The 22,331-nt window shown below is 49.7% G+C and overlaps 1 protein-coding gene across 1 annotated transcript in view; it reads left to right on the forward strand.

Annotated features, from left to right (window-relative positions):
• Positions 1 to 18,849, forward strand: part of AR (androgen receptor) — a 60,925-nt gene extending 42,076 nt beyond the window's left edge. Inside the window, exons 4-8 of the mRNA XM_059824279.1 lie at positions 4,960 to 5,247; positions 12,534 to 12,678; positions 13,474 to 13,604; positions 14,158 to 14,315; positions 15,167 to 18,849. Coding sequence (XP_059680262.1) covers positions 4,960 to 5,247; positions 12,534 to 12,678; positions 13,474 to 13,604; positions 14,158 to 14,315; positions 15,167 to 15,322 — 878 coding nt within the window. The 3' untranslated portion in view covers positions 15,323 to 18,849. The remainder of the gene's footprint in view (positions 1 to 4,959; positions 5,248 to 12,533; positions 12,679 to 13,473; positions 13,605 to 14,157; positions 14,316 to 15,166) is intronic.
• The last annotated feature ends 3,482 nt before the right edge of the window (positions 18,850 to 22,331 follow it).

Here is a 22,331-nt window from a genome sequence, read left to right on the forward strand (position 1 = left end):
CTTCCAAGCTCCAAACAGTTGTTTTTAACTGGCTGTTAATTACCAGTCACTTGTAGGGTATAATAGAGCCGCCTGTGACCAGCAGACCTGCAGCTCTCAGTATGGTTAATGGGAGGAGGAGGTGACACACCGAATACCTTATTTAGGACTCTCTGCGTTGGCACAGAATGGCAATATGTCGAAGCACTTCATTATTGATTGAGATCACTCTGACCTGCAAGCTGAAATCCATTAAACAGAATCTTTTCTCCTGATCAACACTGTAAAGCCCAAGAGAAGGAAAAGAAAAAAAAAAAGAAAACAAAAAGTGATAATGCCGGTTTCATGTGCTTGGTTCTGCTGGTGCACTGTCCTGCCTCTCCCACAGCGCCAATTCCTCCTGCGAGCGCAGGTGCCTGCACGGCTGCATGGGTGCTGCCAGCCCTCGTGCACACACGGGCATCCGGGCCCCTCCGTCCTGCCCCGCTCCGGACCCTGCACATCCCTCTGCCAGCGCAATTCCTGCTGAACTGCAGAGCTCCACATTTAAGGCACCTCCTGGTCGTTTGCTGCCAGTGCATTTTAACTGTGGCGTGCGAGGTCATGTCAGCTGTTCCCGTTGTGAGAACCGCGCGCCTCTGCCCTTGGCCGGCGCTGGCAGCCCGCCTGCGCTGCGGCGCGTCTGCTGTGCACCTTCAGCCTTATGACTGTGCTCCCTCGGGGTCCCGTCTGGGGCAAAACTTCCCAAACGTGTAAAATTCAGTTCGTTTCATTGACAGTAGGGCTAGAAAACTACGGTAGTAGCTGCAGAATCACAGAATCACACAGAATCACTAAGGTTGGAAAAGACCTGTAAGATCATTGAGTCCAACCATTTCAAAAAAAAAAAAAAAAAACAAACAAAAAAACCCCACACGAAAAAAAACCCACCCACCCACGAAAACCACCACACAAAAAACCACCCACCACACAGCACCATGCCCATCAAGCCACGTCCCACAATGCCACATCCACACGCAATCCCGCTACCTCTGCTGCGATAGCTTGTGAAAGCCCAAGGCATGAGTCATACCTGTATTAAGTCCTAATTCAGGTCCAGTTGCCGTGGTTAAAATAGGGCTCATGTCTTATAAAAACATCTGATATCGCTGTAAGCATTTCCAGCAGTGGAGAATCTAACACGTTTTGCCACGCTGTTGCAATAGTTAATTCCGTTCAGTGCTGTGATAGATGTACCTTATTTTTCATCTTGTCTGTCCTTGATTTCCAGCAACGGGATCTTTATTACGGCTTTGCTTGCTAGATAGAAAAAAACCTTTTACTGAATTTCTGTCCCTGCTATGGGTATTTGTTGGCTGTGACTTAATTACCCTTTAGCCTTCTGCATAGCCACCTAGAAAAAATTCTTTACTCCCTGGCTCCACAGTGTGTTGTCTAGTCTTCACTATTCTTGTGGCTTCTGCAGTTGGCCGACACCTCCCTCGTACGGTGAACGTCTAATCAGAGTTTCCCAGTGTCAGCGGCATCAGTGCTTAACGGAGGTGCTGAGGTGCTCTCCAGGACGGTGTTTTCCTCCCTCACATGGCACGGGATCCTGTTAGCCCTGTGTCCACCACACCATCCCGCCAGCTCAGGCCTCTGTGTTTGTCCGTCAGCTTTTGGTGCGAGTTCAGGCTGCCAAGGGTAGAGCTCGACATTCATTGAGTATGGCTCCCTTTTTCAGTTGCTCGGTATGTCTACTTACAGTGAAATGTACTTTGTTTTAATAGACTGACCTCGATCAGCAGACCTCGATCAATCTGTTCAATGATCAGCCCTTAATGTTCGTTACCGTTTTCCCATCTTTGCATTGTCATACGGACTTTTTTAGTAGAAATGGTTAATTTTATTTTTGGAGTGAATATCGATATTCACTAGCGAAGGGCCATGAACAACCCTCATAAGAAACAAACCTGTCTGATGTTGTTTCAACATTTATAATTACTTTTGCAATGTATCACCTGGGTGATTTAAAATCATTCAGCGGTACTGTCTGGTTTTATATCATTTGAGTTTTTCTAATTCACGTGGGCCAGACTGACTCAGATCTCTTAAATATGTCTGCTATACCAGTGCTATTATAATTATCAACTAAATTTACTGTGCCAGAAAGATTGATAGCTTGACAGGATCTGGTTTTGACAAGCCGCATGTGCATGTTAATGAAAAATTTGAAGAGGATGTAAGTAAGTCAAGTCTTCTTTCAGCTTCTCTGTCATTTTGCCTGCAGTGCGTGCGGTGCCTGGGGCTGGCAGGGTTTCTCTGTCACTGCTAGTGCAAAAGCAGTTTTATGCCAGGTCCCCAGAGCTTCCCGAGTCCCAGCACTTGTGAAAAATGTGCGCTGGAGCCCAGAGCGCTCCTTCACCGGCTTCAGAAACACCCTGCGGGAGGGTGGGCAGCTTTAGTGGCTTAGAGTGGGTGTCACTTCGATCATCGCTCTGTAGCGTGCTCTCTAGGGATTCTTGCACTGGTGATTTTATTGTGATGCCATATAATCCTGTCCTCTGAGCTTTTGCTCAAATGCGTACGGTATTTTCTCAGTTAGCCCCGAGCCGAACTGCAGGCGCACTGCGGGCATGACTCGAGGCTTCCCGAGTGCTGTCGCCCCTGCTAACAGCCGAGCCGGCAACCTGCCTGTTTGCAGGCACGTGTGCTGGGGTTCGCCCCCCCCGTAGTTTGGAGAAGTACGGCGGAGACTTCTGCCTAGCTTAGCTCGTCCCAGAATAAAAGTATAACAGATGTCTTTAATTTCTGGGGTTTTATTTCTGTGTTTGGTCCCAGTAGCTGCTGAATAGGAGCTACCACCAAAAAGGGTTTTTGCACAGGTGACTGAATAGAAGCTGCTCTTTACCTCTGAAGCTTTTCTCCATCCAGTAACATCAGTATTTCAGCGATCTGTGGAACATCTGCTTCTGGAAAGCACAGACATAAGGCTCCTCTGATAATAGCAGTTACCATCCACCTTCGCTGCTCTCCAACACGGAGGGGTTTCGTTTACGGCTCCAGTCTCAGAGCCTGCATGGTTGGTTGCTTGCTCTCTTCTTATTTCACTCAATATCTTTCAGTACTAGATAATTCAATTCTGAGAGAAAAAAATTTAACGTTTAAACCAAACCATGTCTGTGTTTTACACAGGGTGGGTTTGTCTCCGTTTATGCACAGGACCTGATGGGCACTGATTATTGATCTTTGGAAGATATAGTTCGGTTTTTATTTCTTCTTTTAAGCCTGGGAGCTTTTCTTTCCTAGCAGCATGCCCGCCTCTGAAGGTCCAGTGCCAAGCACGACCATGAGACATGGTTCCTGCCTCAGGTGGAGTCAGCCCTGGTGCCCCCTTCCCGAATTAACGCGGGGTTGTTCAGAAACGCGGGATCAGCCTTCTGTGCTCCTCTCCTCCCATGCTGCTTGTCGAAAACAAAACCCAAGTGCAGCTTCCAGCGTGAGCGGTGCCGTACCTGTCCCGGGGGATCGGCTCTCCGGGGGTGAGAGAGGAGAGCGTCGGTAGTCTGCCGGATCCTCGTGCTGCCTGTGCTGCCTGCGGCTTCTGGAGGGGTGGGAGAGCGGAGGCTCGATGCTCTGGCTGGCCTGCCACCTGAGCAGACGATGGCCAAGGGATGTCACGCTGCACTGCAGCCCTGTTTTCCTGTTGCTCTCTTTTATTTTTCTTAATCTTTTTTCCTCCTTTTTTACAGAGCAGCCTGTCTTAATTGCTCATACAGTAGATCATCCAAAGTACATTACTTAAAGATCAACATTTTGAATTGATTTACAAAGCTGCACTTTAACTTGACATTTTTATGTTGCGCTGCTTATTTTTCTAATTACAGCTGGGAGGAAATTTGAGATAAGTATCATGTAAAGAAGGAGCCAAAACCCCAAGGACAATTGGTTTGATGTTATATTCTCCGCTTGAATTAAGCGATTGGCTTTTTTTTCTCTAATTAATTAGGGTTTTTGGAGTCGGTAACGGGTGAAAGCTGTTCCTCTCTGCGGTAGCCTGCCAACCTGTGTTGTACGCAGCACTGTCATGCAGATATCAAATTAGGTGAACACGGACTCTCCAGGAATTCTGAAGTCACGCATCTGAAGCTCCTAGTGTATCTTGCCAGCAGACTACCATCTGTAATTAAGAGCCAGGTGCACAGGAGAGACACTTTGTCACGATGACATGGGCACGGTCGTTGGCTGCCTGCAGTCCCAACCCCACAAGCCCACTCTGCGGACATTGCTCTTGAAGCTGGCCAGCAGACCAAGGCACCCCTGCTTGAGTCTTCTCCTCCTCGGTGGGCTAGATGGGGAGACTCCAGGGAAACAGCTGTGGGACCACCTTCTAGCTTTTAAAATGTATTTTCCATAATATATTTGTAGAGTAGTGGCCCGGCTGGGAGAGCTTGGTTATAGGGCAGCAGGGGTTGCAGGAGCCCTGGGGAGGGGAGAAGGCGTTTCTCTCGGTTGCAGCCTGCTTCCACTCTGGCCTGGGATGGGACAATCCCACTTGAGCATCCGAGTACAATGGCTTTTTTCCTTGGAACGTGACGGTCCACTGAGTTCACTTGCTTGCATTGTTTCCCTTTTTAAATGCATGTGAGCAGTTGTTTGAATCGAGTCAACTCTTCCCTCTTTTCCCCAGTTCTGCCTCTCCATTTCTAAGTGGGAGTTAATGCGAGACCGGTCACGGCTGGGGATGTAAATGATGCTTGTTCTTTTCCATATAAAATTAATGAGCAAATGGATTTCCTTGTGTGGTGTGTGCTCCCTTTTGTCCTTACGTGAGGTCTGTGATGCCGGGGCACGCTTTGCGCAGCGTGCGCTGAAGGAGTAGCTGCTGCTGCCCATCAGTTTCCCTTTCCTTGTAAATATAAGTGATTGAGCTGGAGGCCAAGAAACCTCAAGCTTTCTTTTTATTTTTAAGCGTCACACTAAAATGTGTCATTTCCACAGCCCGCAAGCTGAAGAAGCTGGGTAACCTGAAGACACAAGATGATGCGGAGGCAGCCAGCTCATCCAGCCCCACAGAGGAGCAAGCTCCCAAAATGGTGATGACGCGCATTGATGGGTATGAGTGCCAGCCTATCTTCCTCAACGTCCTGGAGGCCATCGAGCCTGGCGTGGTGTGTGCCGGCCACGACAACAGCCAGCCGGACTCCTTCTCCAACCTGCTGACCAGCCTGAATGAGCTCGGGGAGAGGCAGCTGGTCTACGTGGTCAAATGGGCAAAGGCCTTGCCAGGTGAGCTAAAAACCTAACAAATCCTGTCCCTTCCCCGGCACGCCCCTAAAGCCCCCTGCTTGCATCGCCTGGGGTGGGTTCGGAGGAGGAGGTCTGCAGCCCGTGTCCTTGGGGGAGTGTCTTCACGAGGCGCCTGGCTGTGTGATATCTCCGTAAAGCAGGCTGCGGAAGCAGCAGGTTTATCTCCTTTGGGTGACTGGCTGATGGGAGAGGTGACTAGGGGGTGACAACGTACGTCGGAACTTGTGCTTTTGGGTCTGTCTGCGCTGATAGCCCCCAGCACACGGTATTGTGTAGGCAGGCGTCTGCTTCCCCACGCGGGAAGGGCTGTTGCTGGTCAGGGGTTCGGGGTCTTGCTCTCTTCCCGCTCTCCCTGTGGGGGTTTTGCTCCACTTCCAGGGCTGTGTCCACCAGACCTGCAGAAGTCTTCTCTAAACAAGTGTTAGCCCCATCCCCTAACCCGCATGAAGTGGCAAAAAGGGTAAGTTCCCCAGGTGAAGCGGAAGAGTGCCACTTCATGATGTGAAAGTGAGATGGGGGAAAATGGGCTGAAAGGAGCTGAGGCTTGAGAGACGGGAGGTGTCCTTCCTCGCCATTTCTGTATTTCACAATTCAATTAATTGTAAAATCGCAAAAGAGAGGTAGAAAATCCCAAAGGGCTTTTTCCTGGCAGTCAGGTTGCTCTTGTGTGCCAGGATGCTGGAATATATTTATGATGCATTCAGAGTCGTGATACGGGAGTACATTAGGGTCGGGACGTTTCCAAATGGTAATAGCTAGCAGGTGCTGTAGATGAAAACGTCCTGGTGATACATGTGTTTCATTGAATACGCTCCTTGGTTCTGGGCATAGAGGTTACCAATCTGTAACACGCTGCCCGTTGCGTGCCGTAGTCCTGCCAACTGAATGAGTGAAATTACAGAAGACTGAGATCGCTCTGGGTGCAGCAGGATCCAGTTCACCTTCCAGCGTCCCTGAGACGGGCGTGTGGGGACGATACCAAGCTGCCTTCCTCACCCTGGCCCTGTTCCTCAGGAAATGCCACAGAAAAGAGGGATCCTACTCTTGAAGCGCGGGGTGATACAACCGAAAGAGGAGACTGAGGCAAAATAAGCTTGCCACTATATGCCAAAACCTGTTGATGAACTGCAGTCAGCCGTTTGATGTTCCCAGAAATTCAGCAGTCCCCCTGGAAGTAGCTTGACGGGTGGTCCAGGAGGGGTGCTAGTCTGAATATGCTTAAATGCAGAACAGCCCATTCTATTTCTTATATTCTTGAGCCAGAAAAGGTTCACCTAGCTTGTGAAACCAGGGACAAATCATGCTTTCTCTTCCGGCTTATCTACATCAGACATCAAGATTTCTTCAGAAAAGTACACGGAGACACCACCAAATTGGGCCGGCAATCCGGGGGCTGAGGTTGTAAAACTGCAGTAGTGCTAATGGAAAGGGAGAGTGCTTTGAAAAACATTTTTCATCCTAACTACCCCCTTATCAAAGGCTTTTACTCTCCGGTACGGAACCTGATCTCCGACCCCATGGTGCGTGGCGGTGCTAGCTGCTGCACCGCTGCCTCCCGGGGCTGGCGCCCGCTCTGCCAGTGGTGGCATCTGGCAAAATTAATTCTAATCTTCCTACGTCCGAGCGGTCACCGCTCTGAGCAGTTACAGTATAACTGCAACGCCCTGCGCAGGCCGGGGCATCCCTTACGGAGGGAAGCTCTCCTCGGAGCCCTGCGTGGATCGCGGTGGTGGGATGCCGCCCGGCTGCCCCCCCTCCCCACGTCCCGCTGGCCGCGGAGCTGGCGCTGGCTGGACCATTAGCGTCACTGTGCCCGGAGCCAGAGGCAAAGCCAGTTTGTTTTCTTCAGCTTTCTCCAGCCGTTCCCTGACATGTGCCAATGCCGTGCCAACAGTAATAACCACAAATTCACCACTTAGTCATTCTCCTGATATTTTCCAGGGAAGGAATAAACAACCGCAGCACTGCTGCTGCTCTGGTGCTCCAGGCAGTGGTTGTGCAGCCCCTTTGCTCGAGCAGCAGGCCAGCTGCCGCTGCGAGGTGGATCTCATCCGCTGCTGGGTTTTGCCTGCTCTGGCACTGGTGCTCCCCGGAGACCCGGGCAGGGGCTGGGCGCAGCTGGCCGCGACGGCTGGCTCCAGGAGCGGGCGGCTGTGCCCCGGCGCTGCCCTTCCCTGCGCACGCTGCGGCCACCTCGCTTTTTGGGTAAAGTTGCAGAATCCTACCCCACAGCCAGAGGTAGTTTGCTATCTATAATTTGTTTAAACGGTGTTTTGGTTAATAAAGCAGAAGTGTTTTCAGTTCCCGGGTCTGCAGGTTGGCTAGGCAGCCTCAGCGGGCTCAGGAGAGGGGCGATGAGGGCGAGTGCACGCAGGGGGAGAAGTAGTGGAAACAAACCCCAAGCAATTTAAAACAGCGGGCTGCAGTTTTAATCAAAACAGAAAGATGTTCACACAGTCTCTCGGGAGACCGGAGGCTGTTTAGTGAACGCCGTTGCTGGCAAGGTGCAATGGGAGCAGACCAGAGGGCTTGAGCGGCCGCTGCCTCGGTGTGAGGAGGAACAGTGCCCGAGGCCGACAGCCAAAGCAGCGCGTCTCAGCCGGTGTTTCTGGTGCCGAGCAGGCAGACCTCGCTCTGTCCCCTGCCCCGCCAGGCAGCCCAGCAGCAGCCGTCAGCTGCCTGCTGGAAGTGCTGCGCAGTCCTCAGTAAGGGTGGAAATGCCATCCCCTCTTCCCCTTCCCCGTTAACAAAGCACATCTGGCACGAGCATTGGCTTAACTAAGCACAAGCAGCCCTGCGTGTCAGTTAAGGTATATGTCAATGTAAAGGGGCAAAGGTTTTACTTTCCAGTGACTGCTGCTGGTGGGAGGAGGGGAAACTTGCACCTCTAATAGAGGCAGCCTCAGCCTGATAGTACTGGCAATAGATTAATATTGGTTAATAGGTGATTATTAACCTTGCATCCTGCATCGAACATCACCTGTATACCAATAGTGATTAATATGCAGCAAGGTGTTCCTGCACTTCTTCCAGCGAGGTTTCAGTGATATCCTGGAAGCAAGACTGCACCAGCAGGAGCATTTCTGAATCCTGCTTGCCCGCAGTAGCGGTATCAGCCTCTGGCCAGTGGAGAAAATGTATTGTATGGCCCTTTGGACCCTGTGCAATTGAAATTCTGCATAGGAGAAGGTAGAATCAAACTGTGGTTTCCCTGGAAAGGCAAGATTAAATAACCACAGCTTGCCAAGAAAGCTGCTGAAACACAGAATTAAAAAAATCTGATTAAATCCATAAAATCTGTCCACTTGAGGGTAAGTGGAAGGAGTGGGTATTTTCCCTTTTCCATGTATATAAATTCAGTGAAAGTGTTACGGTTAATTTCAAACACATTAGTTTAAAGATCTTTTTAACTGGCAGCAAATGAAAAGTCTTCAGTTCATTCCCAAAGCTGTTAAGAAATCAGTCTATAAAAAATAACTGGACTGGGAGTGTATGCGGAATGGCTGCTTCACGGCAGAACCGTGGAAGGGCATGGGCAGGCTGCGGCTCTGCTGCTCTGCCGTTAAGGCAGATGAACAGCCCTCGCATTTTTAGCAGCTCAGTGCACATGTGTTCAGGTGAAATACCCCACCTGGTATCATTCTATTTATTTATTGCAAAATCTCTCTTACTTGCCATTAGTTAGGGCTTTATGGGTGCTCCAGGCCATTGCTTGCTTGCTTTTCTGTTTCAAATCTACTGCCTTATACTATATCTAACTCAGCCTTTAACTATAAGGATACAAGTAATTGTGCGTCTTTTTCCATTCTCCGGACAATAAAATTTCCAGATACAAAATGAGTATTTGTTTATATTAGAAATGTTACTTTATGGTAGCATGTGAGGTGTTCAGCACAGCAGTGCATCAAGAGAGGAGATAAAGCATTTCTTTCCGAAGTATGCTGCTTTAAGATTATTCACAAGAATACTTCTGCTATGATTTCTTTCTGTAGAAGGTATCTTCGTTTGGGTCTCTTCAAACTACGCCAATACTAAGAATGTAACAATATATTGTGGCATTAGGTTTGTGTTTGTTTTCTTTTACGGTGATTTTGGCCATACGTCATCTAAGATGCCTGGAGGGGGGAGGTTTCCAGGAAATGATAGGTATCTGGTTTCTGAAAAGCAGTTTTCCTTCAAGGCATTTCAGCTCAGAGACTGGAAGCAAGGATTCTTTGTAGAAAAGTCGGCCACTGTGTTTCTACAACTTGTTTTTGTGGACAAGCAGAAAGCAAACTTTACGTCCTGTGACAACAAAACTGTTGTGTTCAAATACCTTTCCTTAAACAATGATAAAGCTTGCGCAAATATTTTTTTTCAGTGAACATAATTACAAGGTAATGAACAAGTGCACCAAAATCCTTCTCATAGCAAAGATTAGGTGCGACAAATACTTTCACAAATGCATTGAAAAGCTGATACTCGGTGGTTAAGGGAAAGCCAGCCCTGGATGGGAATGGCTGCCGGCAGAGGCGGCTTTGGCCCTGGTTTGCACGGGCGCAGGCAGCGCTTGCAGCATCACGACGGGGCGAGCAGAACGAGGAGGTTCTGCCCCAGATGCTGGCGTTTCCAGCGGCTTCGTCCTGTTGATGCTGAACCCAGCAGAAGGGGGATGGACAACTTGTGTGAATTAGGGTTAAATTTCACAGTTCGCTGTTCACAGGTATGTTTTCTGTCTCCGAGTCACTTACAGACTATAGGTTTCCTCCCTGGTGGTAGGATTTATGGGCCTTGCTCCCAGAATATAGGCACGAGGGAAGCCAAACATCAGAGACCTCTGGTTTGCATTCTTCCTCCTTCCCGACCTCATCCTCTCCATCAAGCCTTGCCTTGCAGTTCATTTCTGGCCCTACAGCACCTCTTGGGCCCAACTTCTTGTTGGGAAGTTCTTGCATCTCTTTTGAAGACAGAGCATGTGCTGTCATAAATACGTTTGTATTCGCAGGGTTTTCTTGTCTGCGCAGTTAAGAGCATCTCTCCTTGGGAACTCGTCGCCCGAGCACGCTGGGCTGTGTGTCCTTGCCGTCCTGGAGGGCTGTGCTCAGCCTTCTTCAGAGCTTCCTGCAAACTACGGAAGAAGTTTTGGCCATCAGGCTTCAGTTTGATCTACTGTTTCATGTTTGCCCTTTTTTTTACAGAGTGTTGTCTGCTAATTCCCTCTGAGGACAGGATACAATTTTTCCTTCAAAGAGCAATTTAAAAAGGGGAAAACCCCAACCTTGTGGATTTGGGGGGGGATGAGCATGTAGCAGCCTGACGAAATGTTCATCCTCATCAGTCAGTGCCAGTGTGGGAGCATTCGCTGCACCAACTCGCTGCCTGTTCACTGCAAAGTCTCAACTGCAGGCGCCAGCAGCATGGCTCCTCTTCAAGCAACTCAAGTTTTTCCAATCTTTTCAGAAAGTCTAGGCAAGGAAAAAGAACAGTGGGAAGTATGGAGCAGGAGGAGATACCAGGAAGCAGTCACTGTGAATGGCTTAGGTTTTACTAGGCAGTGAATTCATCTCTGACCAAATTTACTGGATAAATTGAAAGGTTTTTTGTAGCGTGCAGTACTGTAATTAAATACGAAAATCTAACCTAGACATGTCCTAGAGATGAGTATGACTAATTTTATGAAGTCTTTGGCTTGCCCAGACGCCTTGTCTGTACTCGTGTGCTACTAAGGAGTTTCTCTCTGGCTGCCAGAAGGTTCATGTTCAGCCGGGAGCTGAGAGCCCTCTGGATGGAAATCACCTGGTCAGGTTTGGTAGGACACTACTTGCATGCAAGCGTCAGCTTTTCAATCTGGTGACATGAGAGCTGAAAGAAAAACGTACAAATGTAAAGCAAGTTTAGTCAGCAATAAAACTTGACTTGTGCTCATTTGCAGTTGACAGCTTCCCAAGCAAGAGACAGATGCTTACCTCAATGGATTATAATTATACACTGGAGGTGTTAGAATTGCTTTAATATTTGATTGAAATAACATCAGATTTTCTTGAAACCGGATTACATTTCACTACTTAAAAGTATCTGGAAAAAAGTACAGTCTTGGAGGTGATGTTTGCGCGTGTGTTGTAAACATGCCTGGGATTTAACTGTGAACCACCATCTGGGGATACTAATTTGAATTTAATTGATATTTTTGTTTAGCTTGCAATTCAGCAGACGTTTTCATATTCATTTTCATAGTCATTAGATAAATGCATTGTATATTTGGCAGAGAAACCAAAGCAGTCTGTTACCCTGTGATGAGGCCTCGGGGTTACTTGCTGGCTCTGAGCATTATACATCAAAATCCATTTACGTAAATTTGGTGAAGTCCTAACGGGCTGAAAATCATCGAAGTTTTCCGGCTTGTTTCCTTGAGTGCCAGAGTTGCACCGAAAGAGGTAATTGGTTAATGAGGGCTTGTTTCTGCCTCAGTGCCTGGAGAATGTGATACGGTTGATTGTATTGCTGCTGGGGCTCCCGCTCCCCTTCAGCTGATTTATTCCTGTTAGCAGAGCAAAGCAAACAAATCCTCATCGACCATTTATTTCACTCTCTTTTGACATACTGTCTCACATGGTAATTGTGGATGTTTTGGAGCGGAGACCTTGGGGGTTATGCCGTGACTCATAGCACGCGGCACGGCGAGACTCGGTCGGTCTGGGTGTCTAATTAGTGCCAGAAATTAGGGCTGCGGCAGGGCGAGCCTGGTGCTGGGGGAGCTGGACCTGCTCAGCACCCGTGGCTGGACGTATTATCCTGCGGGACTTTAAGAAGTCACTGAATCCCATCCTGCTGTATCTTTTTTGTCCAGTCTGTTGCAGAAGTATGCTTGTTCACCTCACTGGGTCTTGCCAAGCCTTCAGATACAATTTGTGAAGATCTCTGAGACGCCTTGGGGGAAGATGTCATTTATTACCGCTTGTCACCGCCTTCCTTTAAAACACTTTGCTGCTTATGTTTTTCTTTATCCCTTCCTTGTGTCTGGGGATCGTCTTTCTCCCCTTCCAGTTGCGGTGTTGTGGTCTTTGGCTGATTCTGACCACCCATCAGGGTGTGAGCACCTTCCCGCTGACACTGCGGTTGTGTCACACGGCTGCATGTGTGTCTCCTGGGGCGAGCTGAGGTTAGGCTGTGGACCACTTCGTCATAACAGGAGCGCTGCGAGAGAGCTGGAGTCTGCACGAAAACAGTCCTGGTAACTGCAGGAAGCCGATACTAGTTTGTAACATCCCGCTCTCATCTTTTAATAGGATTTCGCAACCTGCATGTGGATGACCAGATGTCAATAATCCAGTACTCTTGGATGGGCCTTATGGTTTTTGCTATGGGTTGGAGATCTTTCACCAACGTCAATTCCAGGATGCTTTACTTCGCTCCGGATTTGGTCTTCAATGAGTAAGTGCGAAACAATAACGATCTAATACTGTGCTTTGTCTGGGCCAGACTAGGTGAGAAATGAGAACAGGACAAGGAATTTGCTTTCCCACCTGCTTCTGAGATGTGCAGCTTGAGTAATCGTGCTTTCAGAGCTGACCAACAAAGCATAGGAGGGCGCTGCTTTTCCCCTCCAATTGCTCTTCAGTGATCTCCAGGAGCAATAAGGAGAGTTTCAATGTCTGTCCTGGTCCTCCTTCCCTTTCCCTCAACCTTGCCTTGGGTTCAGCTTCCATCAGGGCAGCAGCAAGTGCTGGTGCTGGGTGTGAGGGGCTGGTCCATACAGACCTGCCTTTTTTCTGAGGGGTTGGGGAGGGTTTGTTGACGCTAAAGGTAGAAGAGCATAAAAACAATAACTTAACCACAGCAGCAAGCAAAACTACACCTTCTCTCTGAGAGCTCCGAGCTCAGCTTCCCATCTCTTGCGGATAGCCACAGCTGGTAAGTCATTGCAGGCGTTTTTCAGGAAGGCGGAGGGTGAAACAAACCCTGCAAATCCCGTGTAGTCATCCGTTTCCAGACAAAGAGGATTACACACGGGCATTTTGGATAACGTTCCTCTCCTGCATGCAGGCCTGTTGCTGCCAGCATCCCCCCGAGACAGAGCTCAGGTTCTTGGCAGCGGGGATGTGCCAGGCGAGGGATGTGCCAGGCGAGGCTGGGATTGCTGGGTTGGGCAGAGTGTGTCCTCCCCCGCATGTCACACAGGCAAGACTTTGATCTCCTTGCCACACGTTACGCATCTTGCCCTGTCAGGTACCGGATGCACAAATCCAGAATGTACAGCCAATGTGTCAGGATGCGGCACCTCTCTCAGGAGTTCGGATGGCTTCAGATCACACCCCAGGAGTTTCTCTGTATGAAGGCTCTACTCTTCTTCAGTATTAGTAAGTACTCGCATCCTTTCCTCAACAGGTCTCCAGCTGCTATACACTGTACTGCCCTAGAGGTATCTGGTGCTTTCCCTGCGCATGTGCACGTACTCGTGCTTCCCAAGGGATGGCTTTGGATGTTCTCCTCTCTGCTTCAATCCGAGCTGCTCGGAGACAACGAGCTGCCAAGCATAGGGGTGCCCCCACCCAGCCCCCCTGCAGCGAGCCCGTCCCACCTCTGCACGGTGCAGCATTTCTCCCATGCAGCTCCTGCAGGAGGTTGCTCCTCAGCCTAATGCTGTCGTCACGGGGACCTCCGAGCATCAGCTGCTGAGCAGGAGAGTGCTGCAGTTTGTTACCTTGCCTCTCTTCTGTAACAAGTGGTGGACAAGGGTCCTTGGGTTAGCAGTAGTCCAACAAGCTGATCAGAGCGAGGGCCATAGCAGGGCTGGTGGGCAGATCTTCCCTGTTAGGTCTGCACTGACCCCTTCTTCAGCCTTCCTCTTGCTCTTCTATTCTCTCCACTCTTTGGGCAGCTCTTACTGTTTCCTTCCCATCTTCCATCCAGTTCCAGTGGATGGCCTGAAGAACCAGAAGCTCTTTGATGAACTCCGAATGAATTACATTAAGGAACTTGACCGCATCATCGCTTGCAAGAGGAAGAACCCTACCTCCTGCTCTCGGCGATTTTACCAGCTCACCAAGGTCCTGGACTCCGTGCACCCTGTAAGAGAGGACAGTGAAATGTCGATCTGTACACATAAGAAATGATATAAGAAAGAAACTTTTTACAGTGAGAATGATTGTTCAGTGGAACAACCTCCCCAGGGTCGTGGTAGTCCCCATCACTGGAGGTTTGCAGAGCCAGTATTGCAGCGTGCTCCCAGATTAATCGACAGAGAAGAGGCAGATACCAGCTCTACTGAGGGAGTGAAAGTTATCTGTGTCTGTCACTCCCTGCAATAATCACTGTTGTGGTTGGATTTATGGGCTTCCTTTTGTAGCAATGAAAAGCTCTTTGTAGACGGTGCTTTTCATCAGCTTAGCAGAACAGCTCAAAATCTCAGTGCCCCCAATGAATCTTTTCTGATTACAGCAGTGAGAACAAATCCTCTGTTTGTGACTGAAGTTGTACTGGTGAAACACGAGCTAGACCTTTCCTCTTTCCTGGGGCCCAGCTCCATGCCCATACAGTTAGGTGTCCACAAGCAGAAAGTAATTCTTAGTAAGTGAAGTCAGCAGCATCTGCACACAGTAAGACAAGTTTCTGCAGGAGTAAGAAAGTGCCATTTTTATACATCCCCATTTTTGTGGGACTCAGTAATGTCTGAGTGTGAAGGACGATGGCAAAATACCCTGTGTGCTCCCAGTCTGGCTAGTTCCCTTGCTCATCCTCAGGATGCGTGCCTGCTGTCTGATAACTGCTAGCAGGGCAGTGATGGCCAGAGAGCAAAGCAGGTCCCACTGTAGCAAGGTCCAGCCCTGACCTGCTGTGCCTGCTAATGTCCGCTTGGTATCTTCCCAGAGAAATCGCTTACCAGGGACTTCTCACTTAACAAACTTTCTTTCTTTCCCAGATTGCCAAGGATCTGCATCAGTTTACATTTGACCTTTTAATTAAGGCACATATGGTGAGCGTGGACTACCCTGAAATGATGGCCGAGATCATCTCTGTGCAGGTTCCCAAGATCCTGTCTGGAAAAGTCAAGCCTATCTACTTCCACGCACAGTGATCTTCCGGAGGGACCTCCCAGTTCTGCCATCCCCATTTCAGCCATCTCCTGCCTGTTATTTCTGCACTACTGTACTGCAGTGCCTTGGGGAATCCCCTCTACGGAGGCGGTGTGCCAAGAAGACGGACAGTAACAAACGGCTGCCTGCCGGGATTCCTGAGATTTCTGTTTTTCCTGAGGTACCTCTGAACTGAACTACCTGCCATGGCTTCTGCCTAGATTTGGCTGGCTCGCTGTGCTGGGACAGGGGACTGCGGCACGGTGGCAGCGGCACCGTGTCTGTGATCTCTCGTGTGTGTGTTTTCCACAGCGACTTTTAGTGGCCCAGGGCCACGGGAGATCGGGAGAAATGCCAGCAGTTGTTGAGTTTGGTTTTTCTTTTTTTTAAAACAGAACAAAGCAAGAAGCAGGTTGAACCTGTAAGTTTGGGTGTGGGTTACTTTACTGGCCTCCTTCAGGACTTTTTATTTGCATTGTGGTGCTGGGAAGCAGATGAGTTAAAATATTGCAGTGGAGAAACGGAGAAGAGTTGGGGGGACGAGGTGAATTTGCAGCCTGATGAATTTACAGGACTTGCTGGGTGATAAAGGCGCCGCGCAGCCGTTGTGGGGTCTGCCCCGGACAGCACGCCGCCGCCGCCTGCAGCCCCGCAGTGCTGCCTGCGCAGCAGCGTGGGTGAGCGGTAATCTTAGCTGATGGAGCATTACCGGGTTGTCAGCCAAAGGGCTGGCGAGGAAGATGACCTTTGGAACTCCCCAAAGATGGTGGATGGCTGCCGTTTTCCGCCTGGGATGTTTTTCCTATGGCCGGTCAAACTGGATCTCGGTCTGCCCCACAGATGCCCGGGCGCTCAGCAGTCACATTCCCGTCCTCGACAGCTGCTGCTCCTCCAGCAGCTCCTCCACCTCCACAAGTGCCTGACATCCTCAGACCTCACGCTCTCCTCTCCTCCCGTGGGCATCCCCTGCCCAGCCCCTCACCAGCTCTGCCCCCGCTGGGTGTCCACAGACCACAGGTTTCCAGCTACACCACTTATTTTCCATTTATCCCAACTATTTTTTCTGATGCCAGCCGAGGAGCGTCCCGGGAGCAAAGCAGCAGGGCCGGGATCTGCGGGACCTGCGGAACCACAGGACTCCTGCTGTTAATCCTGTCCTTTGGAAGGTGGCTGTGGTAACTGGTTGGTGCTGCCGTGGCGCTTCAGGGGGTCGTAAAGGAAACGCCAAAGAGACCTTCTGCCCTTCCAAGCCGTGCGCACGGCCCCTGCTAGTTGCAGTGGTTGATGGCAGCCCGGCGGGACACCGTCCCGCGCGCAGCATCCCTTGCTCACCGTCCCACGCGCACCGTCCCATGCGCACTGTCCCACGCACACCGTCCTGCGCGCACCGTCCCGTGCACACCGCCTGTCCCCAGCAGCTCCACGTGGCGTGGTGGTGGCACAGCCTGCGCCCAGGCTGACGCAGCACAGGCTGCAGCTCCGCCGTGAGGATGGACAAATGTGCCCTGGCTAACAGGGGCACTCGGTCCACAACCAGCAAACAGCAAAGGTTGATGGGTCTGCAGCTGCTGGTGACTCCCAGCAGCCAGGAACATCTGGGAAAAGCAGGCTGTTTTTTCAGGCATAAGTGTTGGCTTGGCTCCGTTTCATACCTCAAGTTCAGAAGGAAGCACAGGCCCACCCGACGCCCGTATTCAGATTTGTTTATTCCGTGGGCTCCGCTTCCCACAATGTGGCTGAGCCTGTGTTCCCTGCAGTATTTCAGTTCCTCCCTTCCCGCACAGCCGTGAGCCCACTGAAACTGCCTATTCAGACCCGGCCGGGGGTGTTGGCGATCGTGGCACGTACAGGCTCTTGCCAGGGCAATACTTCTCATCGGGGGCTGCGGCGCAGTCTGGTTTTACTGATGCAGACATTTACAAGGGGTCCTTGTGCCGGCGCAGGCAAACAGCAGGTCCGTGCCTTGCTGCACGCGGTTTGTTGGCCGATGGTGGTTTTGCCGCTGCGGTATGGAGTGGAGCTTGTGGCGGAGCTGTGCCCGCCCAGAGCACTGGTGTGGTCCTCCGGCACAGAGACACCACAAGCACAAAGCAAATGCCGGAGTCTGGAGGGGTGAACGTGATCAGACACGTGCATCACATCGCACTGTGTTCCCCCTGTGTAATACCAGCTACTTGTCTTTGTCACATTCTTTAAAAGAGAAGGGAATGCGGTTTAGGCCAATTGACTGCCACGTACATTGTCTCCCAGCGGTGCCATGCAGAAAATAGTGCTAAAGCTTCTGCTGCTTGGACCGTTCATGAGCTGAGCATCACCGTCAGCTCTTCAAGCAAATGCCCTCATGGTATGTCCGGGTTCTTTGCAAACTCTCAGCGAGAACAAACACTTAATTTTCCTGACGCTTTTCAATCGTGCGATGGGGTTTTCTTAAGGGGAGGGGTAGAGAAAAAAAAACCCAAAACTGTCGAAGGGGAGGATCTCTCTTTACAGTTATTTGTAATGGGTTTTCCTCCCTGCTAGATACGGCTCTGATCATGCTCTTCCCCTGAAATCCCTTCATGCAGGTGGCAACAGAATCCGTAGATAACCTTCCTGAGTGCCAGCCAACAGGATGGTGTTCTTAATAGCTTTTCCTATTTTAGAGGGCTGCAAGCATTTTAAATGTTGATATGATCTACTAATATGTGCAAATGAACCGGTAAGAAAATCCTGCTGGTACAGTCCTCTTTTCTTGAAGATTTTCTGGCTATTAGCAGAAGAATACAATGAATAACTGGACTGGTAATGCCCTGATCTCTGTCATCAACAGGAGGATGTTTATGAGCAATCTGAATAGCTCCTTTGGAGAGCTTTATATTTTGCACAAGCCCATGTCAGTAAAGTTTTCATTAGTTAATGAGAGTGGAGGTATCCTGCTGGGTACTTCTCTGCTGGGAGATTGGGAAGAAATGAAACTTAATAGGGATTTGCATACACTGCTTTGCTGGTGGAAGCATAGTGCGAATGAAAAACGGTTTAGAAGGGGATACAGCCTACATATCACCTGCCAGATGCGTGCAACTCATGTATATGATGCCTGTCCAACCACATATGCTGTAGGGAGGGAGCAGGTGCTCACGTGAAGTACCCCCCGGCTGATGGGGCACGGAGCAATCCGGCTGCCTTTGTCGACAAGCACCCCAGAGCCCTGGCACGCTCGCGTGGGGCACTGGGGTTATGTTCTCTGTCTCTTCACAGTCGAAGTAAACTTCTGCAACTTTTTTATTCAAGTTGACTTTTTATGATATTATTAGAGGGATGACTGGAGGATGTGGGAACCAGGATCACTAGCACCTGTGTGTGTATTTGCTGGGGGGGATTTAACACTGTTTCCTTGTTTATTTTCATGGGCTGCTGCAGGAACTGGGGAAAAAAGAGGCTTAAGAAATACCAAAGTCCACGTCCTGTCACATACCTTTGTACTTTGTGTTTTCTTCTTGCATTTTCTTGTCTACTTTCACTTTAATAAAGCAAAGAGAATTTCACCATTTTCACAGTCATGTAGAAGTCATCCCTGAGGCTTCCCTCGGGACGGCCGAGCTCCGGGAGAGGGGACCCCCTTGGCGTCGCCAACTCGCACAGCCAGGGAGCAGACTACGTCCACATCCCCCTTCGGTTTTGCTGGCTCTGCTCTGGTTTGTCTATCTAGGATGTGTGGGCTTTTGTGCTGGCTTAATTTGGGTCATGGCTCAGACCACCAGCTCCTGCTAAAGGCAGCAGATGGAAGACAAGGAACACACAGGTTGGCGTCGGCCCGTGAGCAGCATTTGTGCACGGAAGAGTATAATTTCATGAGATAAAGGATGCAAGATGAGGTTGCCTTTAGTTAGTGTAGGAGGAACTCTCCATCAATCCTATGTAATGCCAGAAGAAGTGAGCCGGATGATGCGGTGCGGTTGCATGCCCGGGCAGGCAGCATTCCTGGGCCAGTGACCGCAGACCTTTGCCCACCTTCGCCCACCTTTGCCCAGCGAGCTCCTGCACTATCCGTGGTCAGCAGGGAGCTTCGCTTAGCAAGAGTAAGAACTAGGGTAGCGGCTCTCTGCTTGGAGAGACTGTGTGACCGTTCCTGGAGAGCCTGGTAGCATCTGAACACTGTTCCATAGAAGTCAAAAAGCCCTTTGTGCTTGGCTTCAGCAAAAAAGGAGTTAAGCCAGAGCGATGAGCGCCACAGACCCCGTGCTCATCGAAGATAAATACCAAGTGAGTCAGCCCTGTGGAGGGAAGGCAGGGCGCTCACCGCCTTTACCACCATGTGCTGTTTTCACACTTGTTGCTCTGGCCGGCGCGGTGCCGGCAGGGTCGTTGCCATGGTCCGTAGGGATGCTGAGGTGGTACCCAAGGTGTCTCCTGCCTCCCAGGCAGAGGGGCCGGCAGTGCCGCTGGGCAGAGCCGGCCTCCCTTGCACAGCAGGGGAGTCACCTGCCAACACAGGCTGTCTCCGCAGCTCCCTGCTATGTGCGGCTGTCGCTCCACGTACGGATCTCTCTCCCTAGATGTTTTAATAACATAATATATGTTAAACATACATATATGTATAAAAAAAAAGGCATGCCCCGTTTTATGTTGCTGAAGATATGTATTTAATGTAATGCTTTAAGAGCGTTTCTTTTCTGATTGCACACTGAGTGCAACTAAATATTCTTCAGGAGGTGAGTCAGTGTGTGCCAATATTAATGGAAACTTTTAATATTTTTTTCTGGTTAGATAGTGCCCAGTTTTCAAAGGTCCATCCTTTCATGGCATGAATGGAGCATGCACTGGCATAGTCCGGTGTCACTGTCTGCTTCTCCAGCTTTCTTGTAGCTGATTCTGGTTAGACAGGGATAGTATTTGCACTTGGGGGACAACGGCGTGTCCTTTATTTCTGCCCTCTTTGACTGCACAAAGTGTCCTTGCACTTTAGGGCAGAATCCTGGGATTACAGAGTGGTAGCTGTTTTCTAACTGTTTCAAAGTAGACTTTTAGAGGCACAGAAATCCTTTCTCATACTATAACGGCTGGCCGAGTCGCGCTCTGCACCGTCACGTCCTGGTGCCCGCTATCAGCTGACAGAGCACCTGGAACCTGGCAGCCGTGGGAGGTGCCCGTCTGGCGGGGGACGGGCAGCGGGTACCAGTGCCGCAGGGCTGGGACCGAGTGTGCTGCCCCGGGGCAGCGGGGATGGGAACCTGCTGCAGGCTCCGGGCAGGGCTGGACAGCCCAGCCGTGGACAGAGTGCTCCAGCCTGCTCCTGGCGGGACGGCGTGGGTCCGGAGAACGCCGCAGGCTGCAGCCCTCCCACGCCCACCGACGCTCGCTCACCTGCTCCCAGGCAGCACGGAGGGACTTCTGCTCATTCCCTCTTAAAATGGCAGGGGAGCTTGCACGTGTGATTCAAAACGTAAATGTCTGTACCACACACAAAACCACAGCAAATTTATAACAAGCTGCTCTCTGTGCCGGGTATTTTGTGTTCTGTGGCAATTTAATGCTGTTTTTATTTGTTAACATGCTTCTGTAATAAAAAGAGTTCTCTATATCGATATATTTTATTTTCTTTGTAATAAGCCAAAAAGCTCATTGCTGGTGCCTTTTTGCCTGGGGAGGACTCCCAGCCCACAGCCGTATTCATGAAAGTAACAAAGCATAATGTCTCTGCAATTGCTCGTTCCCTCATACCTGAGTAAAGTCAGGAGGCAAACACTGCGGGATTACCAAAAGAACAAGTAGCCTACAGAATGGGCAGAAAGACTTTGGGGTACAACAGCGAGGTTATTTCCCTAGGCCTGGTTCCAAGGCGAGCGGTTCCAAGGCGAGGGCTAAGCTTTCAGCCTCCTACACGTGACAGGGAAAAAGCCTTTGCCCTGTCTCAGTGGGGCTTTGCTGCTGCGTTGCGAACCTTTAGCCTCTGCAAGATGCGCAATGAGGTTGGAGCATACACATATCATTTTATTAAGGTTGCAACACTGAGTCTTTTTCAGTCACCTTTCAGAAATGGCAGTGTTTTGCCCAAATTAATAGCACCTGAGGCCAAATTCTGCTTCTAGAGAAGGACGTTTGGTGGATTGTTGGCACTGCTCTTTTTTTTTTTTTTTTTTTTAATTGGAACTATGATCTGGCCCTGAACATGTTGAATAAAGAAAATAGAGACCTACAGTGTTATGACATCATTGAGACTGGAGAGCAGTGACACCCGCTGCCTTGGCCAGCGAGATGTGGTGGAGGACGCCCAGGAGACGACTGTGACTCAGAAGTCACCGTATGGGACTAAGGGACATTTATTCTCATAACCAAAAAGAGAAGCCTGTTTGGCATCAGGATAAAGACAAACCCAATTACACGATGCTAGGGGAAATTAAAATATTCACAATTTGACTGTTTTAGTCCATGCTTGGGTCCCATGCAAGCACTTGGCCCGTGCTGTGCCACAGGGCAGACCGTCACGCTTGGTGTTCAGCTTTTTTTTGGAATCTTAAAATCTCTTGTTGTTCTAAGTACAATAAAGGCAGAATCTCGTTTGTTGGAACACTGCTCTATGCGTGTATTTGGCTTTTGTTTCAGTTATGTGCATGAAAAACATTATCCGGTGTGACGAATATTAGCTATTGAAGATGCCAGGAATAAGTGGGTCATTTTTCAGTGGCCGAGGCTGTATGTTGGATTATTCATAGGCTATTTTTCACAGTCAGATTTTGCTGTTAATTGCACGTCTGAACTGTTAATTCATTTACACGTCAATTGACTAATCCTCTCGTATATGCCTCTTTGGGTCTTTTAAATTGAATTTCATTTGATTAATGTATTTCTCAAAGCAAGGAGCTAATAAAGGCCAGTGTCCTCCTCCTTTTGTTGTTGTTTTCAGTATCTTTATGAGCAGTTGTAAATCCTTCTCCTGGAGCTTCGTTATAAAATTGACCTACACTCTCCAAGTAATAAAAAAGACTGCTTATCAGCCCACTTTTAATTCAAAGCACAGATGTGAGTACTGCA

This window comes from Gavia stellata, chromosome 14 (genome assembly GCF_030936135.1).
Source record: "Gavia stellata isolate bGavSte3 chromosome 14, bGavSte3.hap2, whole genome shotgun sequence".
NCBI classification, from domain to species: Eukaryota; Metazoa; Chordata; class Aves; order Gaviiformes; family Gaviidae; genus Gavia; species Gavia stellata.